At 45.1% G+C, this 27148-nt stretch overlaps 1 protein-coding gene across 1 annotated transcript in view; it reads right to left on the bottom strand.

Annotated features, from left to right (window-relative positions):
* Positions 1-27148, bottom strand: part of LOC138481058 (connector enhancer of kinase suppressor of ras 2-like) — a 2957912-nt gene that overhangs the window by 87302 nt on the left and 2843462 nt on the right. The window contains exon 20 of the mRNA XM_069612924.1: positions 5053-5123. Coding sequence (XP_069469025.1) covers positions 5053-5123 — 71 coding nt within the window. The remainder of the gene's footprint in view (positions 1-5052; positions 5124-27148) is intronic.

Here is a 27148-nt window from a genome sequence, read left to right as displayed (position 1 = left end):
GCCCAATTCCTGGGACAAGGTGCAGTGACCAGCCAATCATTGACTGGAGAGATAGCCATTCATCAAGTTCTGATGCAAGTGTTCCCATCTGGACCACTACCAACCTAAGGTTGACCCGAATCACTGCTGGCCGCTTGGCTGGTCTGGCTATACCGCGGGCTCACTGAAAGCTGCACAGAGACATGGAGAAACATTTCTGAACACTTTCTCCACTTTCATAGAATGGAATGGGCTTTACTAATACACTCTCACAGCTTCAATAACTGACCTACTTAAATGGCTAATGTGATTTTCCTCCTGATTGGTTTTATATTCACCTACGTCCCTTTTGGGCACTGCAGTTAATGCATTTGTAGTTTCTTTAATAGCACCCTTTGTCCGGGGCTTACATGTGCTACTTCTTAACTGTTTTCCTTTGTGTTGGCTTCTCATGCAGAGACAAAGCACTTTAGGGGCCAGATTACCGAAAAGTTGCACCGGTGCAAGTGCAAGTTTCAACGGTATTAGCACTAGCGCAAATTTTGCCCTATTTAAAAAAAAATGATGGGACATATTAGAAACCCTTTGCACTATTACAAGTTCAGTTTGGCATGTTATAAGCACCAAGGTGAGCATTGCCCTTCTGCAAAAAAGATACATTTTGAACACATTTTTGCACCATGGCAAAGTTTGCCATGGAGCGGAAATGCATTGAAAATGTATATCTTTTGCGCGAGGGCAATTTTTAACCTGGTGCTTATAACATGTCCAACTGCACGTGCCACAGTGCAAAGGTTTTCTAATATGTCCCATCTTTTTAAAACATTGGGCAAACATTGCCTTAGTGCTGATACTGTGAAAACGTGCACTTGCACTGGTGCAACGTTTCTGTAATCTGGCCCCTGGTGAGTTTAAGCCTTGAGCTTGGCCAAAGTTACCAAAATGGGAGTCTATGCTACCTTTAAGAGTATTGCCTTTTCTCTGTGAATCTAGGTTGCTGATCCAGTGGTTTTGTGGGAATTTGGGTGAATTATATAACACTCCTATTTATTCTCCCACTTACATTCCAACAGTGTCTTTGCAATGGCTTGGTAAACTCATTAAATACATTGGAATCCAAGGCATTTTGGCTTCTTTGGGCCAAGATCATTTGGAAAAAGGTTTAACGGACTGCGGGCCAGTCCAAAGGGCGGGGTATATCTGTGTATACTGAGGATAGCTCAGGGGCAACATGCTCGCCTTGGAAGCAAGACGAAACGGAGCAACACAGATTCAATCCCCGGGTCCGCGCTTAGAAACCTCTGGGCATTAAGCGTGTTATAAATAACCTCTGAAATCATATCATATCCCATGTGCATTAAAATGTATGTGGGAGTTGATGACCTGATACTACCAGGCATGGTTGAAAAACCCTCAAAGGAAGGAGATAAAGTACATGGGAGCTGCCTGGCATATGACTAATATCTTAGATATTCCGGGTAGATTCATGCTATCATCAACAGTGTTGAACACTTCAGAGGGATCCAGAAGTATGAGCCACTGAAAAATCCACTTTGGTGCACTCATGACACCCTAAATGCACACCAATACAGTTCCCTTGCTCCTTCCTGACAATAACCCTGAAGAGTGCAGGACATGGACGATGAGTTAAGCAAGGAGGCGGGACTGCAGTTGGGAGGAGAACATTTTGTCAAGCCTCTTGGCCAAACAAGATATGTGAGTGTGAGGAAGCATTTTGCACCAAATTGCGATGGGTCTGTTTCTGCCCTCCCCGGAATCTCTCCAATATCACTCCTCCCATCCCCAGTGAGCTTCATTTTCATGCACAGTGCTCCTTCCTGAGTAAGAGGCCTCTTCCACACTTGTACTATAATTTCACTTAGCCATACTCTCTTGTTCATTGTCTTGCTCTTAATGTTCTTGTACTTGGCCACGCCCTCTCCCCTTGCACTGGACCGATTCAAAGGCGGCCTAAATCTGTGAAGCATCACATTCCTGAACCCTTCCTCTTACTGTGGAGGGACTACGAAGAGACTGCTCATGCATCTGGAGCCTTATAAAAACCCATGAAGGGCCAACATTTCTACTACATGTATATTAATGACATTTACTTTGGGACAGCTTTGTAAAAAGGTGCAAATGACAAAAAGAAACCGTGGACCTTTCTGACTTATTTCTGACTTATTACCTTATGGATGGTGGTCCCTGCTCAAAACCTTGGTCTTGATACCTTTGACTAGCACAATGATATAAACCATAACACAATTATGGGTATTAGTGAACAATAATTTGCAGTTCATAGATTGATTCGACTTTGCGATCCGCTGAAAAAAGATGGAGTTTTTGTATAATGAAATAAGAAATAGCAGTTTCTATCGCATAGTTTGTGAGTGTGAGTAGGTTGTATCTGGGAGGGTGCACTTGACAATTAGGATTCCTGGGACAGGGTGCTTGTACAAGCACATGTTCCAAGTTGGCTGATGTCCGCTCGCTGTAGCTTATCACACTCCCCACTTACTCCAAATGTACTTACAGACACATTTTCAGTGTTCTTTAGCCCCTCACTCCTGGCCATACATCCTCTATCCTTTAGTGGGCCGGATTTGAAAGAGAAAAAGAGCTCTTTGGAGAACTGCATTTGCTCTTTTCACCAGGGTCATCATAGGTTTTGGCAAACAGGTTTGCACTCTGTGCACAAACCTTCTAACACCCTCAACAAATTATTTAGCTCCCTGGAAATTTAGCTTGGAAAATAATGGTGATAACGAGCAGGGGGGGGTTGGTAGACATGCCAAGATGGCCTGCAAAGCCACTGCTGAGTTTGGTAATTACTCTAAATTTACTCAGGCAGTTACTTCATATTTTTGTGATGCAGGTCATTTTGGCCTGATAACATTAATATAACACTTATTGCCCTGCGTTGTAGCACACTGTTGGCATATGGGGGATATTTCCTTACACTTGCTTAACGTGTTAGCAGTGACTTAAAGATGTGGCTTTCCTTTTAAATCTGGATTGGTTTTCTTGGTGTCAGGAACATCAGTGTTCAGTTCCTTCTCAGGTCCTCCTCTGCTCGACGCTACCTACTGCGCGCATCTGGCAACCTCCACCATACTCTAATCAAGAGTGTGGAACAGACAGCTTTCCACAGCCTCTGAGACAGCTGCATATTTTCTCTCTATAAAATAGACTACCCTAAATGCTTCTTTTCTCCAGTGTGCACTTTCAGGCTCTGCCAGCCCCATGATTAACTTGGCCTAAGCGCAATTTCCCGTAGAGAACCTGGCAAGTAAAACAGTGTGCAACAAGTTGATCGATACTGAACAGTGAAGTGACATGATCCTCTGATTTGACCTTCATTGAAATCCATGGCCCTGGTCATACCTCACCCTTCTCCTGTGCTGTATTGCCATCTATCAGCAACAATGCCAGGCATATGACACCATGATTATAAACTAGCCCCAACACAACAGGAACTAGGTGGTTCAAATAGCATACAAATTTAGTGTTCCTGCTAGCCTTATTATAATCAATCAAAAAGACAATGAGCAAAACAATAACATACATCCAGTTCACACATTTACACTATATAGGCAATGGACTAATATTCCTCAAAATGCATAAAATTTACATCACAACAATATATAATATTTATTTTAGTCTTTTCGAACGTAGAATTAATCTAGTCCCAGAATATCTCAACTGTCGTCCCAGGGGTGATTAGGTCAACGTTATCTTAAACTTTTTGGTGCAATGTAGTTTCACAAGCCTTTTTCAGGACCACCCAATTGCATACACATTTGTAGACTTTATGTTGAGTTAGTGGAAGACGTGTGAAACTATAGTGCGCCAAACCATTTAATATAATGTCGACCTAATCACCCCTCGGACTACAGTAGAGAACCTCAGGGACTAGATTCGTTCTATCTTCGAAATGACTAAAAGCAATATTATAAATTGCTGTGATGTACATGTTATGCACTTTTTGGGATATTAGTCAATTGCCCATATAGTATAAATGTATGTATGTTATTGTTTTGCTCATGATGTACTGTCACTTTCACTGAAGTTTATGTATCATGCACTGGCTTTTTGGTGTGTGCTTATTCAATCTATTAACATTCTATGCATTTTTTCATTATGGCTATCAGTCCTTTCGCCTCAGATATGCAATATGACTGTTGCTTTTTTGTATAACAATCTGTTTGATTGATTAGAACACAGCTAGCAGGAACACTAATGTTGTGTGCTGTAGGCAGATGGCGCTACACAATGGGGAAGGGAGCACTCTGGTCTTTTGCTTGCTTAGTGGAATAGCTGTGATTAGTAGGCAACGGTCCTTAGACACACACTAAATGGTAGATAGGGAATGAGTGCACCTTATGCACACAGTATTCTGCACATTTGCTTCTACTGCTCACATGCTTATAATTGAACATCCCTATGAATGTATGTGTTCTCTTATCACATAGGCCTCATGTAACTGGACTATGTATGCAATGTGGGATGGGATGCTATGGACAATGTATGGGGTCCCCCAGCTATCATGGATGACTCCTCGATTACAGTGTTTTCTTACCAGGCACAGGATGCAATAGAACACAAAATGCATCAGACAATGAAAACACAAGCAAGATATAATGTCTATTCAGTTGTTATCAGGGTCAGGAGTATTCACCTTGTATTTAACAAAATCAGTAATTCTTTTTGCAACAGTGAATTCTCTGCAGCTGACATATTGGAGTACAAAGAGCCCTGACCCTTCCATGAACTGACGCCTTTAATTGACCATGAATCAGCAACTGCTTGGCGCTGCGTTCCGCGTCCAGTGCTCACTACATAATTTTAACATAAACATCACACGCTACATGTCACACGTCTTATTGTGCTATCACGCTGGGCTTCAGGATTTCACGCTGCGAGAAACAGTGTATATACAGTATTAATTAGTCCCTTTCAGAGGTTGCAGTTCAACGGTTTTCCGGGGGATGGGGAGAGTATGCATGGCACCACAGACCTGTTTCTGATTCTGTTTCTTTCCAAACTGAAAATAATGATGACGCGCTTCTTTACCTTCATTAGGCCTGATATCCTTTTCATCCGGTGTGTAGCCAATGGCAGCGAGACCCAGGCGGTTCATCCATCTAACAAAGACAGCAACAGACAAGACTTAGCAGCAGTGTCCGCGTTCATGTAAAGGTTGGTTCACAAACCGAATCAGTGCAAAGCCATAGAGCGACGCTGCTTGACGAATCACTGATTGTGAAGTTATTGGGCCTCATTACACGTAGTGCGGTAAGGGTTTACCGGTACCGGTAAGGGCACCAGTACCGGTAAATCCTTACCGCCTTACTACGAGGTCCCTTTGCGGGTTGGTACTTTAACGCCTGCTGTTTAGCAGGCGTTAAAAACCAACCCGCAAAGGGACCAGGGTGCTAATTACGGTACCGCAATTTGCGGCACCGTAATTAGCGCCTTCCCCATTCCCATAGAGCCCTATGGGGCAAAAATGGGAATGGGGAAGGGCAATGGGGGAAGGGGGAATTACCGCCCCGCCAACCTTGGAATAGGGTGGTAATTCCCCTTTCCTCCAAGGCGGTTCGGTATTTTACCGGCATGGACCAAGGTGCTAATAGCACCTTGGTCCTCCGCCTACCGTGTAATCTCCAACCGAACCAAAGTGCAAGTTAAAAAGACTGATGTTGACCCAATTATTAAAGGTTTTCAGTTGGATGACACTCTTTCATGTGTGATCTCAAAATGGGTCACATAACCGAGGAATAACCTTAAGGTTTTATGCTACAGGAATGATGGGTTTCATGTATAAAGTAATCAGAAAATCTAGAACGCGTGGCCCACAACTGATAGAAGCCACTTCACATTTTACTTTGTGACAATTGAACAATGCTTTGTACATCATTAACTGAAATGTTACTATTTGGAAAGGACTCGTCATAAAAGATAACAAGGACAAAAGAGAGACATTGCCCTCATTACAACACCGGCGGTAACCAATGGCGCTATTAACATCATTATTAGTACCATGGTTGCTGTAATGAGTCCGCCATGGTGCAATGGGGAATTACCACCCCATTCCAAGGTTGGCGGGGGCAGAAATTCCCCATGCACCATTGGCCCTTCCCCATTCCCATTTTTGCCCCATAGGGCTCAATGGGAATGGGGACGGCGGTAATTACGGTACCGTAAATTGCGGTACCGTAATTACCTTCAAGGTCCCTTTGCGGGTCCCTACTTTAACGGCTGGTCCAGACCAGCCGTTAAGGTCGGGAGCCGCAAAGGGACCTTGTAATTCGGCGCTAAGGGGTTAACGGCGCCGCAGCCTTTTACGGCGCCGTTAACCCCTTAGCGCCAGGGTTGTAATGAGGCCCATTGACAATCTCATGAGTTTGGTTTTTTGTAGGGATCAAAATGTCAAATGTTGTATAGGAAGCAATATATAGCATTTTAGAGATGCACAAGTGACTGTTATTTATACATTAATATAATAATCCTAAACTATAAGAGAACATTACAGTGAGTTAATACTGACAAAGGGGTATCATTGAGGGCACTGTGCCATTTCACCATTGGGACTCTGGGCAGAGGTGCCAGCCAATACGGGTGCTCCGAATGTGGACCGTATTTGATGGTTTCCGTTCTTGTGCGCCCGCTCCAGCCATGCCTCCTGTCACTCCTATGCTGCTATGCTGCAGCCATATTAGCACCCGCAAATACGATGCTCGGGTGGTAAGTACTCTCACGAAATTAAGAATAATGCCAAATTAAACGTGCCTCAGACACCTCTGGCACCGAGCAGCACTATTGAATTCTCTTTTCCCTGTTAATTAAATTACCATAATCAACACAGAAAACACACAATCACAGTTGTGTGACGTCCAAGATGCCTCTCTCCAGTTTTAATACTCACTCTTTGTAAATTAAAGATAGCCCTTTCCACACACACCTGATGTTAGCTTGGGACTTTAGCATGGGTTTCGGGCCATTTCTGGCAGAGTAGGCCTGCCGCCACAGGTTATATCACCTGCACTGGGTAAGACCCACTTCATACAGAGTAGAACGTTGGCAATAGGGTCTCAATGGGAAATGAAAGGAGATAGGCTGCCCGCTGCTCTAGTGCTGCATTGCACTTCCATTATGATAAATTGTGGCTTTGAAGTTCGATCTCCAAAATGTGTGACGATGTCAGGCAGGCATCCAATGTTTCTGTTGGTCTGGCTCCAAATGAGGGAGTGGGCATGACCATTGCCAAGCAGTGCACGAATTCATCCCAAGGAACCTACCTGGCACTTACTCACACATACTGTCTCTGAGGGTTAGCTGGCAGGGGCTTGACCCGGTATTACATATGCAAGGAGGCAGCAAAGATAAGGGGCCCAAAAGGTCTGAGGGGCAGAAGCAGCCAGTCTGATTCCAGGGAGTTTGCATGCTGCAGTGTTATGGCATGCTTGTTATTAGGACAGGGGACTGTGCAGGACATGTGACACAATCGTTTTGGGCATACAGTAGTGATGTCTGAAGAATCGTGATATTGGAAGGGGTTGTAAGGAGCATAATAGAACCTGTTGTTAGGGCACACTTATATATATATATATATATACTCTAGAAAATAAAGCAACAATTTGAAGGAAGTTTAGGTGCGGGGGAGGAATAATGACCCTGGCACAAGATCATAATACTAACCTGTGAAACAAGAAGTCCAGTCTATGGACTCTCTTTGGTATATCAGTAGAAATGCCTGTATTCTCTTGAGCATGGCATTGAGAGTGACTGTTAAACATGTTAGTTGAACAATATTTAGGTTTAAGACTGTATATATGTAAGCGATATTCAATCAACACTACAGCTAAATCAATGCCTAGTCTGGGATGCTGAGGAAAACCCTTATTGATGTATCTTTATGTCCAGTTCAGTACTCTGGATGACAACCCTTGTATAACACCCCCCTTTTAGAATCCCCTTACCCCACTAAGCCAAGAAGTAGGTTTGTTTTGCAAATTTAAAAGGTTTATTTGGACAATTCAACAATATATATCTATCACACTTTATAAATAAATTGATAACTGATATCACACTTCAGAATATGACCGTGATCAACAATGGATAATGTTACAGGGGTACACTGATTCGGTTACTTAGGAGTAGTGTAGAGGATGAGGTAGCTGAAAATGCTTGATGGTTTCAAGGAAATGCAAAGTGGAATAAAATGCAGTACAGAAATAACTTGTTATGATTTTAGCAAAAGGTAATATGATCACTTTTTCTTTTGACAATTCACTCTCCCCCTATGCAATACAGGAAATGGAAGGAGAGCACACAGACTTCAAGAATCCCAACAAATCACACTTTATAATGCAATACACAGTTCCAGTTCCCCCAGCAAGCTTAGAGAAAACAGGGATGAGTTTTAAACACAGGCGAATTACTTTAATGTGGTTTGCAAGGAAGTGAAAAGGTGCTAAAATTGCTTTTAATTCCCTCTAGAGGTTCAGGGTGAGTGAGAGATGCTTGTTGGTATTAGTTCAGGATCACTTTAGGAATGGTCTATGAATGATTAGCAGATTGCAAACGAATTTTAGCAATGAGAAGCAAAAAGCTGCTGATTTCTACAGATGAAGAAATCGGGCCAAATCGCAAATCGCGGTAAATTTTGCGAGTGCGTGTCTCGCGATTATGGTAAAAGTATGTACTAGGAAGTCGGCTCTAGGTTGGTTGGAAAGCCTAGAATGACAGCTTTAAAAATTTTGTTCCTAGCCCAAACGGTTCAAGAGATACGGACGATTTAATAAAGGTAGATTTTCGGATTTAAAGTAAAACTCAAAATGACAGGTGACAGTTTGCAGCTTCAGAATTGACAGGTGACAGTTGTGCAGCTTTACAAATGACAGATGACACGATTTCTAGGAGGCTGTTCTAATTAGGTTAAAATAGTTTGGATTAGATTATTTTAACTAAGAGATTGGGTTCTGCACAGTTCTGGCGGTACTCACAATATATTTTGGGCAGGAATGGGCCTCGCCACGGATCTGGTCAGGTTTTGGACTGGACTCCGGTTCTGGTCTCGGCACTTCACAGCTCTCTGGATACAGCGGCCTGTGGTTCTCTGGATCTCTGCTCTGCTTCCGGTCCGGATCAAGTGGATTCTGGATGTAACACTGCTTTCTGGTTACTGGCAAAAGTTCTTGGCACAGAATTCAGACAGCTCGCCCGGCTGTGGAATAGTTTGCAGATGATTTTAAGGATGCTGAGGCCTGCTGAGAAGAGTTCTCAGTTTGTGGGTTTAGGCCCTTGCTTTAAGTCCTGAAGTAAAGTTCTGGTCTTTGGAGATTGATGGATGTGAAGTCTGGAGTCTCCTGGCAGAGCGTCCCGCAGAAAATGGAATTGAATGTCCTCTACCTGGGTTTCTGTGGCCCTTTTTATGTGTTTTGAAAATGGGTGTGTGCCTGGGCCTAGCTAAGCCTGCCCCTCTCACTTATCATTGGCTGAGCTTTCCTCTCTCCCTTGATTGGGGGGAAGAAATGGAGTGTCAGAGTGATGCTGTAGGTTTTATGGTCAGAGGAACCTCCCCTTGTCAAATTGCACACAAATCTATTTCTGATCCAAATACATATTTCCCAGGTACGCAGTTGTTTGACATCACATACACACATAATATATTACTAAAGATAGCCCCTGTCCCGACTCTGGCGTTTCTAGGAGCTTGCATTCAAAAATGGCAACTTATTTTCGATTCTAGTGTGTTTTGCAACATTGGTTTTTCACCAAAAATTATACAAAGGTACATTTCCCTTCCACTGATATCCCAGTAACTTTCCATTTCTCTAGCTTAAACACATTGTCTACAATAATCATAATTAGCAGGGTTTTGCCGCAGAACATGGTACAAATTGGAGTTTGGACTCAAATCGTGAGGGCATTTTTCAAACTAAGACTCTCAAAGTTGTACATTCCTGTCATTTGGTTACAATAAATTATCACTGTTTCTATAAAATATATATTTGTTGCAATTCAACCCCCCAAGTGTTTGGGTCCGCCTCCAGAAGTCTGGGTGGGTCAGTGATCACATGTCTCTCCTTGCTGGCAGAGGGCTGTTGACAGGAAACACTCAAAATTAACATACCCCATTCAACAGAAAGAGCCTTTTGTGTGGGCTCCAGCAGGCTGCCTAGAAGTCTCTCCTCAATCAATCAACAGGGTCATGTGATATCCTGCCTCCTAGTGTGGGAATCTCTGAGGTGTTAAGGTTTCCCAGCCTCTTGGCCTCTGGGAACACAGCTGTTGATCCAGTTTCAACTCCTGTCGGGGGTAGTTGTCAGGCAGAATCCAGTTTCATTAAGCCAGGTTTCAGCTAAATGTCACTTTTTGTTCCCAGTTTTCTACATTCAAATCAAACTGACAATTTTTACACATGCAGCTAGAATGCTGATTCTAAGTTCAAAACTATGACATTTCAACATAAACAGTTACAAACTATGTGACACTCAAAAGTAGGTCCCTCATTTAATTTAAACATTTCGATTTTAGTGGTTTTCAGTTCAGTTTAACTTAAGCTGCTGACCTCCACAGCTCAGCCAGTTTTGTTATGAACATGGTTTTGGGCTCTTTTTCTTTCCAGATTTTGTATGTACACAAAACTTCATTCTGCCAAATGTCTGCTGGTGTTCAGTGAGATTTTTGAATATCCTGCAATGTTTGAAAGCTTGCATTCAGAGAAACCAAGGTGATTTCAAAGGGCTTTTTAAGCTAACAGGCACTGCTGTTTTTCCTTTGGCACACATTCCACTCATGGCACCCCTGGCCCATCACGCTCGCACTGGTGGGTGGAAGGTTAGGCGACCATTTTGGTGTGCGCACAAACTGCGCGGTTCTCCTGGATTCTGGCGCACATGTGGGCTTTTTGGCCATCTTGGATTTTCTAAGCCCACAGCACCAAATGTTGCAGCTTAATGACTCAAACGTGGGTCAATACACCTGACAAAGCCCCCCCACCTGACTGCACTTTGAATTTGAGTCAAGGGGGAGTCGGGTGCGAAGAATGTTTTGACCCACGCACTGGTATGTCCGCATCATCTTTTTCCAATTCCGCAAATGGCACAGTTCAGCATCTTGTCCTCCATCCGGTTGGATCGATCGGTTCTCCTCGCCGGTCCTGATGGGAATATTGGGCGGTACCCCGGGCCCCTCGGGTCTCTGCTCCCGGTCCCCGGATCGTCCTCCTTGGCCAGTCTCCAGGTTTTCTTTCTCCTAGGACGACAAAGGAAAGCGGCAATACCTATTTGTAGACATTTCTTCCCCACCATTGATATAGTGGGGTGGCATATACATTTTATAGTCAAAACAGTTGCGTTCTTATTTTAACAAAAAACAAGATACAATTATAAGACTTTTTTTTTCCAAATCATAATATTTTAGAGACTATATGTGGGATATTTTAGGGTTCGAATTGAATTACTCGGGAGCGGTCCCCTCTGGTATTGCAGAGGACTCCTCCAGTTGTTGCAGAGTGTGCCTGGGATGGCAACACTTTAGCTGATTTATATGTACCCACTTGTCTTCCCCCTCTGCCGAACTGCCTTTGGGGATGCAGATCTTGTATGCAACAGGGGAGATCTTGTCTATAATTTCAAACGGTCCCTTCCATGTAGGCAAGAATTTTCGCTGTTTGGAAATTGTATAGATAGACCTGATCACCCACCTTATATTCCTTTCGGGTAGTTTTTAAATCGTAGTGGGTCTTCATGCTATCAGCTGATCTTTCTAGATTCCGCTGAGCATAGGCAAAAGCATGCTGAAGGTGTTTCCTTAAATTCTCCACATACTCATGAGTTGTGGAGGCATTTATCAACGTTTGCTCTTGGGTTCTGTAGAGCAAATGCTGGGGAAGCACCATCTTGCGTCCAGTCATCAACTCAAATGGTGACATTTTAGTTGCAGATGAAGGGGTAGATCTGATGGCCATTAGGACCAGAGGTAATCGGATATCCCAACTTGGCCCAGAATCTGCCACAAACTTTTTTAATATGCTCACAATGGTTCGGTTGTATCTCTCCACTGCTCCAGAAGAAGCTGGCCTGTAAGCAATGTGTAGCTTCCTTTTAACCCCCAGTATCTCCCACATCTTTGTCATTACTTCACTGGTGAAGTGGCTACCTCTGTCTGACTCAATCCTTTGAGGTAGACCAAAACGGGAAAAGATGTGGTTAATCATCAGGGCAGCTGCTGTTTCTGCCTTGCAATTTGGGGCTGGGAGACATTCCACCCACTTGGTAAACAAGCATGTAACGGTCAACATGTACTTGTTTCCTCTAGACGAGCGGATTACAGGGCCTACAAAGTCGATTTGCAAATCTGACCATGGCAGTGTCATCCCCCTCTTTTGGAGAGGCGCACGGTGTGTGAGGGATGATGGCTGAAATTGTGCACACACAAGACACCCCTTCAAGTATTGGTCGAGGTCCTGCCCCATGTGTGGCCAGTATGCAACCTCTCTTAAGATTTCCAGTGTTGTGTGAAACCCCCTATGACCGGCGGTGGCCGCATCATGGGCGTGACTTAACATCAGGCTTCGGAATGAGGTAGGGACCACCCACTGATCATGGTCAGCTTGGGATTTCCTTACCAACAAACCGTCTAGGATTCGGAACCTTTTTGGACATTTCATCAACACTCTTAGGTCCTCTTTCCCAATGTAATCGGTATCCGTCAGGGGAAAGTTCTCAGGGTCCTCAATGTGTTGGTAAAACTTACCAATTATTGGATCCCTCTTCTGAGCTGTAATTAAATCAGCATCAGGGGTCTCCTTACGCCATTGTGCAGTTGAAAGATCATTGTGAGCATTGGTCTGGGACCTAGTGATAGCAGTGACCCGGAGTTCCCCCAACAGGGACTCTGTTTCTATTAGATCCCCTTGGATGGCCCCGGTTTTGGCCAGCTGATCAGATAAGTCATTTCCAGTTTTGTCTGGTCCCTCTACTTTGGAATGACCCTTGATCTTTTTCCAGTAGATGGTCATCCCATTCGATGTGACCAGATCATCGATGTTTTGAATTAACTTCCCATGTTTCAGGGGTTTGTTATTAGCACATAACATGCCTCTGGTTTTCCAATTAACCAGTTGCTCCACGAACCCGTTCCGTACATAATCCGAATCTGTGATTATGACCAGTTCGTGGAGTTGATGTTGGACAGCAGTGAGGATGGCCTGATGCACAGCCATCAATTCTGCCACCTGACTACTTCGGGGACCAATTTTGTATCTAGCGGAGGGTTCTGGTGACTCATTCACCCATGCATTCCCTACGCCGGCCACCAGTTCTTTCTCCCCGTTGTTGTCAACATGGTAAGAGCATCCATCGACATAGACAGGGGGCATTCCCTCACACTTGTCCTCTTCAAAGACTTTGTGTGGGGAATTAAGGTATGCCTCCATGTTGTCCTTGATTTTTAGACTTTCGTCCTCAAGACAGTTTTCTCTGGCACAATCATGCAAGTCAGCCAGACCTTGCGCGAGGGGACTCTTCTTGTTTTGGCCATATCTGACATCCACAGGAAAGCCTGGCATTGACAGAATCCAGGAAGTAATTCGGGAATTACTCACATTTCCGGCCCGGATTCTGTCACTTTGGAGATATTGCAGAGGCTGGTGTGGAGTCTCGACTATGATGTGTTCCCCCTGGATGAACGGGCGGTAATTCTTCAATGCCCACACCGTTGCCAGGAGTGCCTTTTCACAATCGTTGAATTTTTCCTCCACAGAGGATAAAGTTTTGCACGCATAGGAGATTACTTTATTGACCTTGTCATGCTTTTGGTATAATACTGCCGTCAAGCTCGTATTTGAGAACCCTGTCTCCAGGAAGAACTCCTTGTTTCTGACAGGGTAAGCTAGGCAAGGCGCTTGTGAGAGGCTTCTTTTGAGTTGTCTTTCTGCCTCGAATTGTTCTGGACCCCATTCCCACTTGACCCCCCCTTCAAAAGATGAATCAGGGGTCTAGTGATCTCTGCGTAGCCCTCAATGAACTTTTTGCTGTAATTAGTCAGTCCAAGGAGGCTCCTTAGTTCCCGCAGAGTTGTGGGATCCTTCAGTTTCTGAAGTGCTTCCACTTTCTTTTCCTGGGGACAGAGACCCTGAGGAGTAATCTCATGCCCCAAGAAATTAACACGGGTTCTACACCACTGTGCTTTCTGAAAGGAAAGTTTTGCTCTGGCGGCCCTCAACTGGGTCAGAACATAACTGAGTTCCGCTATGTGTTCCTCCACAGTTGAACTTTTGATGAGGACATCATCTACATAAGCCAGGTTACCCCTTGCACCCAGGTCAGGCATGGCCTTGTGTAGGAAAATGTTGAACTCATTGCCGGAGTTGAAGTATCCGAAGGGAGTCCGGGTCCATGTGTACTGCTGGTCCCCAAAGGTAAAAGCCAGTTTGTATTGGTCCTCCCTACTGACAGGCACGGTCCAGTACCCATTGGTCAGGTCTGTTGCAGTGAATACCTGTGACCCCTGAATCTGGGCCAGCCCTTGGTCAATGTAGGGCAGAGGCCATCGGGAAGTATGGACCCGTTTGTTGAGCTCCCTAAGGTCGGCGCAGAGTCTCCACTGGCCGTTTGGCTTCAATATTCCCAGCACCGGATTATTGAAGGTGCTGTGTACTGGACGGATTATTCCCCGGGACTCAAGGTTCTTAATTATATCAGTAAGGGACTCCATGGATGCGAGAGGCAAACGATATTGCTTCACAAACACTGGAGTCATTCCAGGGTCCGTGGGAATTGTTGTGGTGTGGATGTCGGTGCGACCACAGTCATATGAGTCTACCGCAAAGAGATCTTGGAAATCCAAGAAAACTTGTTTCAACTTTTGCTTCTGTTCCAGAGTCACGCAGACATCAGCTAGGTTGACTCGCTCTTCCACCATCTGCCTGAAGCCTGGAAAGACTTCTGGTTTGGCTATCTCAGCGGCCTCCTCCAGCTGGGTGGAGAAGTCCCTGGTCAGAGTGCTGATTTGGACTGGAGGCTCCAGGTGGGAAAGGCAGCCCTCATGGACCTGGAAAATCACCTCATCCCTCCTGAAGTCACAAGTCACATCTTCCTTACCATAAGGGCAAGAAGTGTACACCAGGAAGTTCCCCCCATGCCGGGTGAAAATCCTGTCTGGTGTTGTGTTGTCATCACTGTCACTGTCAAAACAGTCCTTGGGGATTGGTCGTAACAGTTCATTTCCTAGATCAATGGAAAAATGTCGGTCATCAACCGCCATTCCAATAATGGTGCCTGCGGCTAGAGTAATACTCTTTAAGTCGCTGTTATCCACCTCTATTGGAATGCTGTCATGTTCTATGTTGACTAATGGTGTTGGGTTTACTCCTAACCCTTGCTGTTGGAGAGAAGCATTTAGATGAATATAAGCATCATGGTTTTTCAATTTTTGTCCTCTTTTAACTTTCACTTCCAGGGAGAATTGTTGGGTCCTTTCTGGGATGGTGACTTCCTCTTCAATCTGAATTTCAACTGCATAAGGTAGCAATTGAGCTGACCTAAATGCTTTTTCTGAATCATCAAAGCCCATGGGATTATCCGCTAATCGGGACCAAGCTTTGAAGTTTATTAGGTCCAAACTAATGGCGAAGCGATTGAGAATGTCACTGCCTAAGTAACAGGCGGCAGTGACGTCTCGCACGACCCAACAATTATGGACTATGCTCTTGTTGCCAATGGAGATTTTGAGCATACACCTGCTTGGCAGGTGATGTTTCGAATTGGGTGCTTCCAGGTCCATTTCCCATTTGTCTATCAGTTTGAATGTGGGAATGGCTGTATCTTTTGGGAGTTGGCGGAACATGGCTTCGCTGATGAAGCTCTTACCGTTGTTCACACACACTCGGGCGAGAACAGAGTCCTTCCCATCATTTAACTGAACAGGGATGAACAACTGCTCTCCAATTTGCTGAATATCAGCCAGGCTCTGAGCTGATTTCACCTCTTTCTGGACTATAGGAGTGGGAGTGTCTGATTGTGGATTGGTAAAGAATTTCAGAGTGTTTCCTTCCAATGTGGAATACCACCTTAAACTGGAAGGAAGGTTGATTTTCAGAAATAGAGAGGACCCCCCATCACCAGTCTGTTGTCCTACTGCTATTACTGTCACATCTGGAATTTGGTTGTTCTGGAGGTGAAATTCTACTTGGTCAGATTTTTGTTCAACCATGTGGCAGGTGCCGTTTAAACTAACATGGTTGACACTCTGTTTTAATTTTAGTGGTCGGCTAGTCTGGGTCCAGAGGACCTTGTTTACGCACTCTATTAGGGGTGACAACCTTCTCAGGAGGTCATTCCCTACCAAACTCTGGAGTCACTACTATGACCGGGTGTTTCACCTTGTGTCGCCCAATTTTGATGTCCAAATCTGCAGTCCCCTCGACAGGAATTTCCTTCCCGTCAAAGTTCTGCAGTTGTCCAGGAAGAGAGGTGAGAGGAATACGGTAATTCTCCCCCCTTCCTGCATTTAGTTCCTCAAAGGCCCTTTTGGACAGAAGGGTAGCTTGGGATCCAGTGTCCACCAGTGCCAAAATTGTACCCTGCCCCTGTACTTGTACCGGGGCATAATATCTTCCCTCCTTCTCCTCAAGGGGGCACAGATAATGCACATTTTTGGACAACTGGTGGGCTAACTTTCTGGTTTTGGACATTGCTAGCGAAGAGATTTGAGCAGGATTCTGTGGAGAGCCTGGGGAATCTGAAAGGCAAAGTTGGCAACTGGAGATCATAGCCATTGTGGGTTCCCCTGGTTCCGGTTATGGGCCGCCCCCCCCTTTTTGGAGGCAGTCACCAGGATGGGTTTGAACCAGGGGATTTTGGTATTGTCGGTTCTGGGATGAGATGATGGGCGGCGGTAGCTCAGTTTCCACATCTCCCCAGTCTGAATTGACATCCCTTGGGACCCATTTTTCCTTGGGAGGAGTTCCCCCATCTCTGAAGGAGAAGATCCTTTTCCCAGGATCTTCTGAGGATCCCTCTCCCTCAAATTGGAAGACCTGTACCTCCTCCACAAAGTGGGTCTGTTTGGGTCCTTTGTTTCTCCTACCCCCCCTCTGCTCCTTGGGAGGCAGGCTTTCAGGGGCAGGAGATTTTGTTTTCGGTTCCTGGTTTTCCACGGGCTGTTTACAAGTTGGGAAGGATGCTTCCTCCAAGGCTTTACATCCCCCTTCCCCTTGTGCCTCCTCCCTGGGAACCGGTGGGTTATCGGGGTGCTGCCCCCGTCATTGTTCTGGAGCACCAGGTCCAGAGTTTGGGGCATTCTGCGGTGGCATGCTCATCTGAGGGTTCTGTTGAGCCCTCAGTATGTGACCCAGATCCCGTGCCATATTTTGGACCTGGCGCTCAAGTTGTGAAACCCGCTCAGGCTGATACGGGGCTCTATTTTCTCCCCTGGGATGATCCCGGGAAGGGTAGCTATCCCTTCTCTGGTAGTACCCCTGGTTGGGAAGATTTTGGTACCCCTCCACCCTTGGCCTCCCCTCTCCCGGATTAGGTTGTCTGGGCTCAGGGAATTGGGGAAAGAAGGATGGATGATTTTGGGGCTGGAAATTGGGTGGATACCTGGGGAAAAAGTTCTGCCCAGGATTTGGTGAATTTCTGCCCTCCTGGGGGAAGTTAGGAGGGAAGTTCCCCGGGTCAGGTGCTTGGCTGGATCCCCCCCTTGGGCTGGAGGAGTCCACACATAACCCAGTATTGGTCGGTTTCCCTTGTAGCGGGGACTTACATAGTCAGGGGAGCGGGGGACCCCATTTGTGGGACTACCTCCTCGACTCCCTGTCTGTGACTGGCCCGAGGGCCTTCTGGGCTGTGAATTATTTGGTGCAGGCAGGTTTTTAGGCCCCCCCATCTCCAAATCTAAAACGGGGGCAACCTTTACCTCTGCCACCTTGGCAGCAGCAGGGGTGCTGTTGGTTTTGGGGTTTTGCGGAGCGTTATTTTTATTTTCGATGGGCTTCTGCACCTCATAGATCCGGGTAGCCTGTTCAATGACCCAGTCTAAAGATCTTTTCTCATGAAAATCTCTCACGAGCTGGGTCATTATGTATTTGGGTAAGGCATGGAAAAACGTATTGATAAATTCTCTGCTATCCGTGCGCACCCTTCTGGTGGTCTGCGCAAAAGCACGCTTTAATTCTTGCACAAACTCTTGTGGGGCCTGATCCTCCCCACATTGCAAATTGTAGGCTGCCTTGCGAGCCTCTTGAGGATTTCTGTGCATTCTGGTGAGAAGGTCCACTTTACATATTGAATACAGCTTTGGCTGTTCTTTAAATGGAAAGTCTCCATCATTTGCTCATAGAGCTCCAAGTGTTCCCAAACAGAATACTTGGCGTTCTTATGATAAGGCGTGATGACACTCCTCATTGCCTTTATTTGTTTCAATGGGTCCTTAAGCAAGGCCCTTTTTGCCTTATTGGCCTTTTTGGTTCGGGTAACCCTGGTCCATTCATCCTCCGACTCAGAAGCGCTGCTCCCAGAGGTGCCCGTTTGATCTTCCAGGTTTTCCCGGATTCTGCGAGCCTGGGAATGGCTGGCAGAATGTGGGGACCTGGTCTCCTGTGTCCTGTGACGCTCAGAGGAGTCTTCAGATCCCTCCTTGCTACCAGGATTTGCTGGGTATCCCCCCCACTGACCTAACTGGGCAGAGGTTTTCAGGATGCCCTTAGTGGGCCTACTCTCCTGGGGTTCCCCATTAAATTGCACTGTGCTTGGGTGCCCATACTCGGATGCCCGCCCATCCATTCCTGGGAGGTACTGGCCTATGAGCCCCATACTTCTAGCTGGATAGTAATCTGCCATCCCCGTGGCCCTGGGCTCATGTGCACGAGGGTACATGGGGGTGGCAGTGTCCAGGGACTGGGAGAGATGAAGGCCTCTGGTACTAGGGCTCCTGAGGTTATGCTCAGGAGTTTCTCTTTCCCAGCAAACCTCATCTCTATCCGCCCCTGCTTCCTGTTGCAAAGCAAGAGCCTGCGCTTTCAGTTCCTCAGTTAAGGCCTTACTAGACTCTATCAGTCTCTCCTGCATCGCTACCTGTTGCTGGAGCCTATCATTGTGCTGGCAGAGAGCATCATTCTCTCTCTGTGCCTCCTGATTGGTCCTGGAGTACTGGGCCAGTCTCTGCTGCAGGAGGGTTACCTCCTCAGTCCCATCCCTACTGGCCTGCTCCTTTCTTGCCAGAGCCTCCTCCACCCTCCTGGTGTGATCTAGCAAGCCCTGATGCTCTTTTTGGAGGTCACCCAGCCCCTGGAGGGCCACGTGATTTTCTTCAATTTTTCTTTTTAAATGGCAGACTTCCTGGCCTAAGGTATCCCTTTCCTGACCAAGAGCCTGCATTTGTGACGCCAGGTCATCCCTCTGCCTTTGAAAGGCACCAGCTTTCTGGCGTTCTTCATCAAACTCTGCCTCAGTATCCAGCTCTTTCAAAATCAATTTATTGCTTTCCTCTTTCTCTCTGTCTAGTTGGATTTGCAGGGTGGCTACCTGCTCTGTGCATGCCCTGTTGAAATTGATCTGTTGCTCCAGCTTTTTCTGGCTCTGCAGTAAGGAGTCCAAACTGTCTTGGTGCTCCTTCTGCAAAGCCAGAATTCTGGTATCCTGGTCTGTCTTTTCCTGTTGCAGTATATCCATGTCCTCTTTTATTTTAATGATATACTGCCTACTATCATTTTCTGATTCCTGGCTCCTCTTCAGCCTCTGCTCAGAAGAGACCAGGTCAGATTGGGCCTTTTCTAACGCCATCTGTTGCCTATTTGCCAGGTCTTGGCCTTCAGCACATTTGTCCTGCATGGCTCCCATATATAGATACAAATATGCCGCTATCCTGGCAATCTTATTGTGTTCATCTTTGGCCTTAGAAGCCATATATAATTCACTCAGGGCCACATGTAATGGACCCTGATCTCTCCATGTATCTGACCCTGTTTCAGTGACCTGTTGCGCGATTGCCTGCTTCCAGACCGTTTGGTCCTGATGAGTCCACTCACCTCTCACAAATAGCTTATGTAAGAAGTGCTCTCTGGCTATTTTCATATCTACCAAGGTCGTCATTCTGGAATTTGAGTTCCTTCCTGACTTACAGAAGTTTGTATTTTATTTTGCAAAACAGACCGTTTCCTTAGAGCGTTCCTTTGAGGGATGCTTTCACAGTGTAAAACAGCGTGGTGATCTAACCGGATATGTGTATCTGGTCAGTTGGCACACTGTATTAATTTGCACAAGTGGTAAATCTATCCCAGAATATCCCGGCTCCGAGCCCCCACTTCTGTAAGCGATATTGAATCAACACTACAGCTAAGTCAATGCCTAGTCTGGGATGCTGAGGAAAACCCTTATTGATGTATCTTTATGTCCAGTTCAGTACTCTGGATGACAACCCTTGTATAACACCCCCCTCTTAGAATCCCCTGACCCCACTAAGCCAAGAAGTAGGTTTGTTTTGCAAATTTAAAAGGTTTATTTAGACAATTCAACAATATATATCTATCACACTTTATAAATAAATTGATAACTGATATCACACTTCAGAATATGACAGTGATAAACAATGGATAATGTTACAGGGGTACACTGATTTGGTTACTTAGGAGTAGTGTAGAGGATGAGGTAGCTGAAAATGCTTGATGGTTTCAAGGAAATGCAAGGTGGAATAAAATGCAGTACAGAAATAACTTGTTATGAATTTAGCAAAAGGTAATATGATCACTTTTTCTTTTGACAATTCACTCCCCCCCTATGCAATACAAGAAATGGAAGGGGAGCACACAGTCTTCAAGAATCCCAACAAATCACACTTTATAATGCAATACACAGTTCCAGTTCCCCCAGCAAGCTTAGAGAAAACAGGGATGAGTTTTAAACACAGGCGAATTACTTTAATGTGGTTTGCAAAGAAGTGAAAAGGTGCTAAAATTGCTTTTAATTCCCTCTAGAGGTTCAGGGTGAGTGAGAGATGCTTGTTGGTATTAGTTCAGGCTCACTTTAGCAATGCTCTATGAATGATTAGCAGATTGCAAACAAATTTTAGCAAAGAGAAGCAAAAAGCTGCTGATTTCTACAGATGAAGAAATCGGGCCAAATCGCAAATCGCGGTAAATTTCGCGAGTGCGTGTCTCGCGATTACGGTAAAAGTATAAGGAGTAGGAAGTCGGTTCTAGGTTGGTTGGAAAGCCTAGAATCACAGCTTTAAAATTTTCGTTCCTAGCCCAAACGGTTCAAGAGATGCGGACGATTTAATAAAGGTAGATTTTCAGATTTAAAGTAAAACTCAAAATGACAGGTGACAGTTTGCAGCTTCAGAATTGACAGGTGACAGTTGTGCAGCTTTACAAATGACAGATGACACGATTTCTAGGAGGCTGTTCTAATTAGGTTAAAATAGTTTGGATTAGATTATTTTAACTAAGAGATTGGGTTCTGCACAGTTCTGGCAGTACTCACATATATTTTGGGCACGAATGGGCCTCGCCACGGATCTGGTCAGGTTTTGGACTGGACTCGGTTCTGGCCTCGGCACTTCACAGCGATCTGGGTCAGCTCTCTGGATACAGCGGCCTGTGGTTCTCTGGATCTCTGGTCTGCTTCCGGTCCGCATCAAGTGGATTCTGGATGTAACACTGCTTTCTGGGTCCTGGCAAAAGTTCTTGGCACAGAATTCAGACAGCTCGCCCGGCTGTGGAATAGTTTGCAGATGATTTTAAGGATGCTGAGGCCTGCTGAGAAGAGTTCTCAGTTTGTGGGTTTAGGCCCTTGCTTTAAGTCCTGAAGTAAAGTTCTGGTCTTTGGAGATTGATGGATGTGAAGTCTGGAGTCTCCCGGCAGAGCGTCCCGCAGAAAATGGAATTGAATGTCCTCTACCTGGGTTTCTGTGGCCCTTTTTATGTGTTTTGAAAATGGGTGTGTGCCTGGGCCTAGCTAAGCCTGCCCCTCTCACTTATCATTGGCCAAGCTTTCCTCTCTCCCTTGATTGGGGGGAAGAAATGGAGTGTCAGAGTGATGCTGTAGGTTTTGTGGTCAGAGGAACCTCCCCTTGTCAAATTGCACACAAATCTATTTCTGATCCAAATACATATTTCCCAGGTACACAGTTGTTTGACATCACATACACACATCATATATTACTAAAGATAGCCCCTGTCCCGACTCTGGCGTTTCTAGGAGCTTGCATTCAAAAATTGCAACTTATTTTCGATTCTAGTGTGTTTTGCAACATTGGTACATTCCTGTCATTTGGTTACAATAAATTATCACTGTTTCTATAAAATATATATTTGTTGCAATTCAACCCCCCAAGTGTTTGGGTCCGCCTCCAGAAGTCTGGGTGGGTCAGTGATCACATGTCTCTCCTTGATGGCAGAGGGCTGTTGACAGGAAACACTCAAAATTAACATACCCCATTCAACAGAAAGAGCCTTTTGTGTGGGCTCCAGCAGGCTGCCTGGAAGTCTCTCCTCAATCAATCAACAGGGTCATGTGATATCCTGCCTCCTAGTGTGGGAATCTCTGAGGTGTTAAGGTTTCCCAGCCTCTTGGCCTCTGGGAACACAGCTGTTGATCCAGTTTCAACTCCTGTCGGGGGTAGTTGTCAGGCAGAATCCAGTTTCATTAAGCCAGGTTTCAGCTAAATGTCACTTTTTGTTCCCAGTTTTCTACATTCAAATCAAACTGACAATGTTTACACATGCAGCTAGAATGCTGATTCTAAGTTCAAAAATATGACATTTCAACAGTTACAAACTATGTGACACTCAAAAGTAGAACCCTCATTTAATTTAAACATTTCGATTTTAGTGGTTTTCAGTTTAACTTAAGCTGCTGACCTCCACAGCTCAGCCAGTTTTGTTATGAACATGGTTTTGGGCTCTTTTTCTTTCCAGATTTTGTATGTACACAAAACTTCATTCTGCCAAATGTCTGCTGGTGTTCAGTGAGATTTTTGAATATCCTGCAATGTTTGAAAGCTCGCATTCAGAGAAACCAAGGTGATTTGAAAGGGCTTTTTAAGCTAACAGGCACTGCTGTTTTTCCTTTGGCACACATTCCACTCATGGCACCCCTGGCCCATCACGCTCGCACTGGTGGGTGGAAGGTTAGGCGACCATTTTGGTGTGCGCACAAACTGCGCGGTTCTCCTGGATCTGGCGCACATGTGGGCTTTTTGGCCATCTTGGATTTTCTAAGCCCACAGCACCAAATGTTGCAGCTTAATGACTCAAACGTGGGTCAATACACCTGACATATACATACATTGGAAATTTTGCAATTGTTATATATAAGTTTGGATCTTTCTTTTGAGTATGATTTGCTCTTGAAGAAGGGGGGTCTTTGCCCGAAACACGACGAGCACAACCTAGACTGTTTGGCTTACGCAAGAAACAGAAGTCAATAAATTGCCTTCAGTCATTTGATTAATTGTACTTTGTTATTGAATTGAGTTTTGAATATGAGACATACATTCTGCATTCAAAGTTTGACTGATTACCAGTATTTAACTGTGTGGGGGAAGAGAGTCCATAGACTGGACCTCTTGTTTCACATGTAAGGAGCATAATACCACCATTTGGAAGTGATGCTGGAATGGCAAGGGTCCGAATTTCAGTAATGGAGGATGCAGTAATAACACGCATCGGAAAAAGCCAACAGTTTTGAAATTGTGTTCTGTGTTTTTCAGTATTGCTGTCATGTGACCAGGCAGAGGTACATTGGATTATATGCTAGGTATGACTATCAAATGTTAGGTACTCGGAGTATATGCAACCTAGGCAATCACTTAAAATGCTAGGCATTTCCATCAAACGTCAGGTGCTCAAATCAGATACTAGATATTCACATTAATTGCCAGATATTACCCTCAAATGTCAAGTATTAGGATTCTTTTTGTATGCTAGGTTTTGTGATCAAAAGACTTTTTTCCAGAAACTGCCATAGTTAGGCTTGGTAGTGGAAACATACAACACCTTGCTGTCATCGTCACAGGGACCGCCAACCTGGATTCATGGACATGGGATACATGGGAAAACCATAAGCAACCCACTGAAGTGCCTTGTACACCCTGAATTGGACAGTTGGGGTTATCGTGCCCCTTGCCTATTTAATAACCAGGTATAGTATCCAGTGCTCTCGTGTTGGTGTTCTGAGATAGAACAGAGGGTTAGCATGGGAGCACAGGATGGTTGGATAAGGAGAAAGGAGAGTGAAGTAGATGGAGGAAGGAGATTGTGTGTGGTCCTGGAATAAAGAGAGTTCCCACACATAGTGGCTCCTGATCCATCTATTCCACACCACATTGGCGACAAAGCTCCTCCTCCCCTGCCGGGATCACCACACTATGGACCCACGGGCAGTGGATGTTAGCCAGCGAAGGCTTTGAAACATCCTCAGCCTGAGGACCTGTGTCTGAGAGCACCAGCAGCAGACCATGAGTACCACGCTGCCTGTCCCCTCCTGTCAAGGACCGTATGTTTGGTGAGCTAGAGGGGGTAAATGACAGTGAAGCGAGCAAGAGCACCACCAACCACATGCTAGAGGAAAGAACCTGCACACGTGCACACTACAATCAACTCAGGAAGACAGAGTGTTGCCTAGAAACACAATCTGATACAGATCGTCTACATCTGAGACCCACTGAAGGCACAGGCGATCAGCTGAAGCAGCATTTTCGATGCCTGTTACACACAAAAAATATATAATACAGAAAGAAAATATCTAGAGTGAAAAGGACATCATAAAGCAATATACATCTTGCACACTCTCCCATAACACTACAGCCTAGACCCTGGACCACCATTGCCACTCCACGAACAGAGCAAGGGATGCATCAGGAGAGGCAGCATCACCAGCACCACGACAATGCCTTGTTAGACTCTGACCCTCAAACATGCTGAGCCCCCACCCACATTTTTACCACACCTAGAAACACATCTCATTCCCTCAGCAAGGTGGAAACAGGATGTTCTGACTTACCTAGAGGCGTCTGATGACCAACTGTTTTCTGCCGTGAAGAAAAAGGTGATACTGTTATGCTATGTTATTGTGATTTATACCGCACACCACTGCCATTTTCATGGTCTTAAGGTGCCCAAGCGGATCTGAAATGGAAGGCAGTTGTGTGGGTTCGTGGGATTGAGAGGGAAAAGTGCAAGAGAGCTTTGATGTCCTGTTGGTGGCTTAGTTGTGCTTAGTTGATCGACATTAGTGTGATGTTTTTGGTGGGTGGTTTTATACAGGTGTTTTATGTGCACGTTGGGTGTTGTGGAGAGTCAGTAGAGGGTTTGAAGTTTGCAGTGTTTTTGTTTTGTGGTGAAGGTCTGAGTGTTGTTTCTTCAATGTGCGGTGGTGGGTTTGCAGAGTATTAGAGATGTTTTAGCAGGGTTAGTTGGGCCTCGTCTGTGTCTTTCTTGTGCATTGGGTTGATTTTTTGGTCAATCTTATTCCACTGATTTTGGTTCAAGTCATTGTTTCTTTCAGTGATCCGATTTCGCAGTTTCTTATAGTGTTGCGCTGGTGGTTTTTCTTTTGCCAGTGTTTCCTTTTTAGCTTGGTGAATTAAAGAACCATGTTTTTAACAGTTTTCTGAATCTTAGGTGATTTTCTGTTATTCATATTTCCTTTGGGAGTGAGTTTCTAAGTCTCACCGCTATGCAGGAGAATGCTGATCTTTCCAATTTGTTTTTTGCATATTGTTTCGGTTTGAGGCAAATGTTGTTGCTGGCTCTTAGTGTTTGCGTTGGCTCTTAGATGGAAATTTGTCCCTGTATGAATTCTGCTTCTTGGCTGTGGACTGCTCTGTGAGTTATGCAGAGTGTTTTGCACAAGATTTGTTTTATGATTGGTAAAACGTGTAGTGTCCTCAGCGCTCATGTGATGTGTTCTCTCTTTATGAGTCTGAGGAGTAGTCTTGCTGCTGCATTCTGTATTCATTGTAGTTTCCGCATAAGGTATTCAAGCATTCCGAAATCAATGCTGTTGGTGTAATCTTTTCTTGACATGACAAGCGAGATGATGGGGAGAGAGATACTGCTGAACTACTTAGGGTCAGAAGCACAAGAAGTTGGTGACATATATTTGCAATAGCAAACCCAGCTGGGGCCCTGCCCATGTATCCCTTGAGGAACTCCTGAGGTGACTAGGCTTGTATTACTTACTCAGAGTAAATACAGCCACGGAGAGACACCAATTTTACAAGAGAGAACAGCAGTCAGGTGAAACATCAGAACAACACATAGCGTTGAGAACTTTAGCGGTGACCTGCATGTTTGGGGCATTTCAGAACAAAGGGATCAAAGACCAGCTCATGGTTCACACCAACAAACAACATGCACGAGTTTCCCTATGGCTTGCTGTTGAAACCATCCTAGATGAAGCCATCATCTTGGCCAACAGATTTGAACAATCCATGATTTGGAGCAACACCATAGGAAAATAAATGATGCAAATATAAGCCACCAACTCATCCCAGATGCTCAAACCCATCTGTGCATGCAACACAGAAGTACAAAGAGAAAGGCAAATGACATTGTGAAACATCTACCATAGTGAAGGAAAGAGGACAGGTCCCAAAAGAGGTTCGGGCAACTGTTGCTTGAGATGCGGCAGTACAACTCACAGCTCTGGAAGTCAAAATTGCCCAGCATGGGGGGAATACATGTGCAGCATATGGGTGCATTAACCACTTTGCTCAGGCATGCTTACAACACAGATGTCCTCAAACCGATGGGAAGATAGGAACACAGGGCCCAATGTCACCATTGTTGACGAATTGGATCAAGTACCATTGGATGAAGATGAGATAACAAACCACTTAGCAAATACAGTACTTGTAGCTAATGCTGGATTTGCCTTTTATGGACTTCATTGATTTATGGTGCGTCACCCTTTCTCAACTCTCATGCTGGACTTCCTTTGCGTCTTGTACTCATGGTGGCCCTGAATCATGCTGTTCCCATCTTCATCTTGTATCCAGGCTTGCAACATTATGTATTACTACTGTCTTCTGCAATTGTGTTTGCTCTCCCCTCTTGCTTTTCATCAACCATGTCCTCAACCAAAGGTGTTAACCAGATACCTAGGTATCGTAATCTTCTCTCACACCACCTGAAGCCCAAAGCCATAATTGA

Source organism: Ambystoma mexicanum, chromosome 5p (genome assembly GCF_040938575.1).
Source record: "Ambystoma mexicanum isolate Mex_15411 chromosome 5p, UKY_AmexF1_1, whole genome shotgun sequence".
NCBI lineage: Eukaryota > Metazoa > Chordata > Amphibia > Caudata > Ambystomatidae > Ambystoma > Ambystoma mexicanum.
This window is presented reverse-complemented; position numbering and strand designations above follow the sequence as displayed.